General features: G+C 34.7%; 1 protein-coding gene across 1 annotated transcript; it reads right to left on the bottom strand.

Moving 5' to 3' along the window:
• Positions 1–648: 648 nt before the first annotated feature.
• Positions 649–4,642, bottom strand: Dis3 (exosome complex exonuclease RRP44-like protein Dis3). Its single transcript, XM_075289974.1, has 9 exons — positions 4,426–4,642; positions 4,010–4,338; positions 3,498–3,945; positions 2,858–3,436; positions 2,304–2,800; positions 1,450–1,914; positions 1,177–1,380; positions 979–1,117; positions 649–909 (listed from the first exon to the last, which is right to left on the bottom strand). The coding sequence occupies exons 1-9, from the start codon at positions 4,477–4,479 to the stop codon at positions 661–663; spliced, it is 2,964 nt and encodes a 987-aa protein (XP_075146089.1). The 5' UTR covers positions 4,480–4,642; the 3' UTR covers positions 649–660.
• Positions 4,643–6,194: the final 1,552 nt, after the last annotated feature.

Genomic DNA, 6,194 nt, shown 5'->3' with positions numbered 1-6,194 from the left:
AGAAAATTTTGTCAACATTTTATTTCTATAAAAAATTTTGTCAAATTTTTATTTCTATAGAAAATTTTGTCGAAATTTTATTTCTATGGAAAATTTTGTCAAAATTTTATTTCTATAGAAAATTTTGTCAAAATTTTATTTCTATAGAAAATTTTGTCAAAATTTTATTTCTATAGAAAATTTTGTAAAAATTTAATTTCTATAGAAAATTTTGTAAAAATTTTATTTCTATAGAATATTTTGTCAAAATTTTATTTTCATAGAAAATATTGTCAAATTTTTTTTTCTATAGAAAAATTTGTCAAAATTTTATTTCTATAGAATTTTTTTCAAAATTTGATTTCTATAGAATAATTTGCCAAACTATGTTTCCCTCAGAACTGTGACAAGTTCTCTCCGTAGCAATACCTAGGGTATTGCTCCTCGTGTAGACATAATTACATGGATTATATTCGCTGTAACCAACCAAAATAACCATCGTATGGACAAAAAACGGCCTGTCGTGAATGTCAGGACCGATCTCAATTTTCTAGAGCGCTACAGCCAGAGCGTGGTAAAAAAGAGCTTCAGTCACCACTCCAAATACAACATGCTTCCCATCGCATTGTTTCGTATCCGGAAACATATCCATAAAAAAAGATCTTAGAATAATATTTTTCGTTATTTATTTTTATTTTGTTTAGATTTTTTCATTTTCTTTTGCGGTGGAGCCGCTGCATTCATTTCAACATTAGATGTTTCACTTTTTCCAACATTAGCATCATCTTCAATACTAAAACCTTTTATGTAAGGTTTCACCAATTGGAACACTAATTTTTCATGTTGAACATTCGAAGAATCTAAACTCAAACGAACTGTTACCGGATCAAATGCATGGAAAACGACATCACCACAACGTTGTGTATAATCCTAGAGAAGATAGAGAGAAAGCATTTTTTTTTTTCAATGTGCCATTAGAAAACAAGACGCAATACTAACCTCCTCGTTAAATGTAAAAACAACACCACTTGTAGATTTCTTCTGCTCATCTTTCAAAGCATTTAAGAAAATTGTACCTTCCAAACCGAATTTCGGTATTAGAACTTGTAATGCATTTTTACGTACAAATAAAATGTAGCTGTGTAAAAATTTAAATTATTAAACAGCATAGAAAAGGACCAACCTAGTTAATCTTACCCTTCTTCATCCTGAACCTTTCCTTTAAAGAAAAGATGAGTATTGAGAGCCACTGAAGCACGTCCAGCATACTGAGCCATTTTATGACGATAATTTAGATTATGACATAATTCGGCATTAGCATTTTTATCCAACAATTGGGCATAGGTGCTATCAGCCCCTATGGAGGCAGCTAATAAACGATGTACAATTATATCAGAATATCTAAAATAAATTAGGGAAAATATTGGATTAGTTTTAAATCTTTTTTCTGCTCACACTGAACAATTTTACCTTCTAATGGGTGAAGTGAAATGCGTATATATGGAAGCGGCCAATCCATAATGTTCAAATTGATCTTTTTGCAATGTACCACTAATGAAGTATAAGGCTTGCATCATACAACGTGTTGCCAAAATTCGTATCATAGTATTGAAATATGGATTATCGGGTTTAACACAAAGATCCAATGATTTCGAAAACTCCAATCCCGTATCACATACAATTTCAAAGTTCTGATGGCGTGCCGCCTTAATAAGTGGCTCGAAATTACTTATAGGTGGTCGTGGATGTCTTCTTAACATTGCACATTCTGGGAATTCGTTAGCAATATGCTCGGCCACCGTTATGTTAGCCAACAACATGAATTCTTCGACCATAGAGTTTGTATCACGCAATTGTTTTGCCTCAACCTCCAATGGTTCATGAGTTTCACTATCCACCTGGAAACGGATTTCTGGTGAAGCCAAAACCAAAGCACTAAAAAAAAAAGAAAAGAAGAACCGTCGATATCTATTATCATATAGGACAACGAAAATATTTTTCAAATAATTGTAAATTCCTGCATGGTTTTGAGAAATAAAAAAAATAAATAAAATCCGATTTCTACATTTGCTAACCCCAGAGGAGTATATCAGAAAAAGATTAATTTGGGACACCATCAGAGTATGCTTTTGCCGATTAATTAACTATCGCGTACCTTAACGTTAATGTTGATCAAAAGAGCAAATTAACAGTCACTCGATACATGCCAGTGGAACCATGCACGTGACACGACTCATGCCAAAATAGTAAGTTGAATTTAGTGACTTCCCTATTTGTATTTTTTTCTTGTTCTCTTTTACAATTTCCAATGATTACCCACTTACCCATTATCCATTCTTCGCTTTTTCAATATTTTTGCCAATTTATTAAGATTGCGCAATGATTTTGCGATGGCATGATTTTGAGTTTGATCATCTATGATGATTTGTGCCATTTCATAGGTCATAGCTGATTTTGATTTAATCACACTTTTGTGGAATTTTTTTGATATAATATTCGCATCATGATCCATTTCCCAAATACAGGAGAAAGCAAAACGTTCAACACCTCCCAGTAATGAGCAAAGATTAGAACTTAATAGCTCAGGTACCATATCAATACGTTTGCCAACCAAATAGACAGTAGTGCCTCGTGATGCAGCTTCCTTGTCCAAAGCATTGCCGGGGCGTATAAAGTGGCTAACATCGGCTATGTGAACACCGACTTCGAGATTACCATTGGGTAGATCACGACAATGGAGGGCATCATCTATATCAGTACATCCAGGAGGATCAACGGAGCAAATGTCTATATCTCTTAGATCTACACGTTTGGCATAGTCCTAAAATGACACACAATGACAATGAAGCCATAAAGGAAAAATAATAATAAGACCTACCTCTGGTGTTATAACCCATGGCATTTTGGGTAAGTAGCTAAGTACTTCTTCGGAAAACTTGCTATGTGGTACATCATGCTCCAATAAAATAACTTCATTTTCAGTTTCCACGTCACCCAAAGCTCCTAACGATCTAACAAAGTGTCCATGCGGATATCTAGATGATCTAGGCCAAGTATCAATGGCCACTATTATACGTTGATTTTGAAGTTTTTCGGCTTGTCTGGTTTCAATACGTAGTCGAGGTATTTTCCGATCGGCTGGTATGAAAATATGCTTTGTTGTACCCTGCAGTTGGGCAGGCTGTAATATGCCACAGTATTGACGACGTTTACGTCTTATAATACCCACAACCCTTCCAGTTGGCCGTTTTTCACTTCCAGCAGCCGCTTTCAGAGCAGCGGCAGCCAAAACTTCTTCGGCCGGCTCATTTTCTGTTTCTTCTCCCACATCAATAGTATCTGCTTCTTCTAATACAATTTCACTAGGTGCCGACCATTTAGATTCAGGAAATAATTCGATGGCCACTAGATCGCCATCTACGGCACGATTTAAGGACTCCCTTCCTTGTAAAAGTATCTGAAATTTAAAATTATTTAACTCTTTTACATTGTTCAAATAGAGCGAATTTTTAACTTACGGGATTTTCATAGCCCTCAATCGATACAGAACCTTCCAAGTAATTCTCTCTTGAAGCTTGAAATGAACCTTGTAACAGGCGTTGATTGCGAACTCCCTCGATAATCTCATTCATACTAAGATGTACCGGAAACATAGGCTGTTGCGAGTCACGATCTTTTTCAATGTCTTTTCTAGCATATTTATCAATTAGCATTGGATAATCAATAAGGGATTTGATATATTCCTCTGCTGTTGCTACTAATATACCATCTTGTGCAGCTTTCTCCTTATTCGCTGCATCATCGGTAATCAGTACAACTCTTATCATCTGTTTGCCTTTAGATTTTTTCACCGATGATTGTTGTATATCTAAAATGTGGCTATCATACCATGTTGTAGCAAAACGGATGGCTCGATCATTACGATCATTAGCTGTTTCCCCCGGTTTTCTTTCAACATAGGTGTCCCTGGTAAAAACGAAATCAATATATAAAGTTAACATATAAGTTAGCAAAAGGACCTATTACTTACTTATGGTGTTCATTCACAAACACAAAGAAACCACGTGGCTTATGTTGAATTATTTCATGAAATCTTTTATAAATCACTGTACTGCAATGTTTTACTTCTTGCAAGACAGTCGATAGGACAATAACATTGCGCAAAGCCTCCTCTTCCAAAACATCAATTTGATGGAGAACAACATTGGTGTCAAGCACTATATAATGTGGGAAATCAAACAAGCTGCTCCGATTCATACGATCTCCTCTAAGAGGAACTCCATCCTCTTCTTGTTGGCACCGATGACAAATATCAGAACCGCATCCTAAGTCTATTCGCAAATAATGTTCCCGTACAATCTAAATGACATTTAAATGAATATCATACATTTTAAATTAAATTAAAAAGTCTATATATTATTTGAGAAGTATGGTACGGATATTTACCTTTAGTATATTGCCCCTCTTGGTTTTTCTTGTAAATTCTCGTATTGTTTGCATTGCAAAAATAAGTACTATTTATACCAGAGGGATTGGCAAAAATCAATGTCTTCTTAAAAACAATTGCGCGAATTTTGGGTGTCTTTATAAAAAATAAATCCAATGTTTACAACAGGAATGCATGCTTCTTTGACAACCGCAGAGTTTTGACAGCTTCGAACGTTGAATTCGACAGTCAGTGAACGAAAATCAGTTTGGTTGCTTTATAATCAGGGATGCCATTTGCTTGTTTATTGTGTTCGTGAAAATCGCATTAAGGGGACGATCGCGATAATAGGGCTGTTTTCTTTTGGCACTGGATACCCTAAGCCGTGAAGGACTAAAAGAAAACAGAGTACTAATTTATGCAGGACATCCCCAAAAATATGCAACACTGTCATCAGCTGTTTAAAAACAATCAAAGAAAAGAAGTGAAATCTTGCATTTTTAATGTATGAAATGCTTCAATTAGTAATAAATATTTACTGCTGCGATTATTTATGACACTGTACCAACATGAATTTCTTGTTTTTCGAAAAATTAGTCACAATAAAGTGCTATGTTGAATCGAAACAGCGTCACCTTATCAAAATACAATCTGGCAACATCGGCGCGACTTGCACTGATGAGATGTTCTGAATAGCCCTTAAAATGTTGCATCCAGGCTAAAAGAAAACAGCCCTAATATCATGCAAAATATTAGGGCTGTTTTCTTCTAGTACTGTGTTCCCTAAGCCGTAACGCAAAAAATTATGTTAAATGTGATTTGATAGTCGTATAAATGTGATATTTATACGAATTTATAAATGTTTTATCAAATTAATAAACATCTAAATAATCGTGTACACTTTTTCTAATAGTTTGAAGGGGCTCTTATTGGTTTCGTTCTTATTGGCACCTAATAATTGCACTCATGCGATACTTTTTTGTAGTAACTTGGCGTGGTACAACTTCTCAATGGTGACGGCACTTTTGCGAGGAGTTTTGGATATCGTATATGACTGTTTTCGACGTGGTTGGGGATTCTCAGAAGCGCCGTCAAAATTAAAAAATGTTAACAGGGTTAAGATAACAATGGAAACAAAATGAAATGTTGTTATTTTTAGGCAACGGAATGACACTACACTTTTATTCGTCGAATAATTTCGCTACATAACTTTTGCAGAACAATCCCACATGCTGGCCAAACCATAGTTTATGTTTGACAATTTTTGAATGTTTTGAGTGATAATTTAAGCAAAATATTCAAATTATATATACTTCAAGTAAAAGTTTTTGATAATTATCAAAAATTATAAAGTTCTCGAACGGAGCTATTGATAAACAAAGACACTCATAAATTATAAACAACACAGGCTTCAATTACTGTGTTGTTTATAATTTATGAGTGTCTTTGTTTATCAATAGCTCCGTTCGAGAACCTTATAATTTTTGATAATTATCAAAAACTTTTACTTGAAGTCGTTCGTTTATGCGCTTTACAGACTATCAGTTATTCCGGACGACAGTGCTCGTGTCGAACATATCCCATATGTTGTGCACATTATAAGTTAAGTGGGATCGATAATACATTAACCGATTATTTAGTCATCGCCGACCGACACATTGTAAGAGTCTTTACAAACACCGACATTCCGTCCGGAATAACTGATAGTACGTAAATCGCATTACATCAAAAAGCCAGCAAAAGAGAGCCGGAGAGAGACTACATTTGACAGTTATGAGATAAAGAAATT

This window comes from Haematobia irritans, chromosome 1, assembly GCF_050003625.1.
Source record: "Haematobia irritans isolate KBUSLIRL chromosome 1, ASM5000362v1, whole genome shotgun sequence".
NCBI classification, from domain to species: Eukaryota; Metazoa; Arthropoda; class Insecta; order Diptera; family Muscidae; genus Haematobia; species Haematobia irritans.
This window is presented reverse-complemented; position numbering and strand designations above follow the sequence as displayed.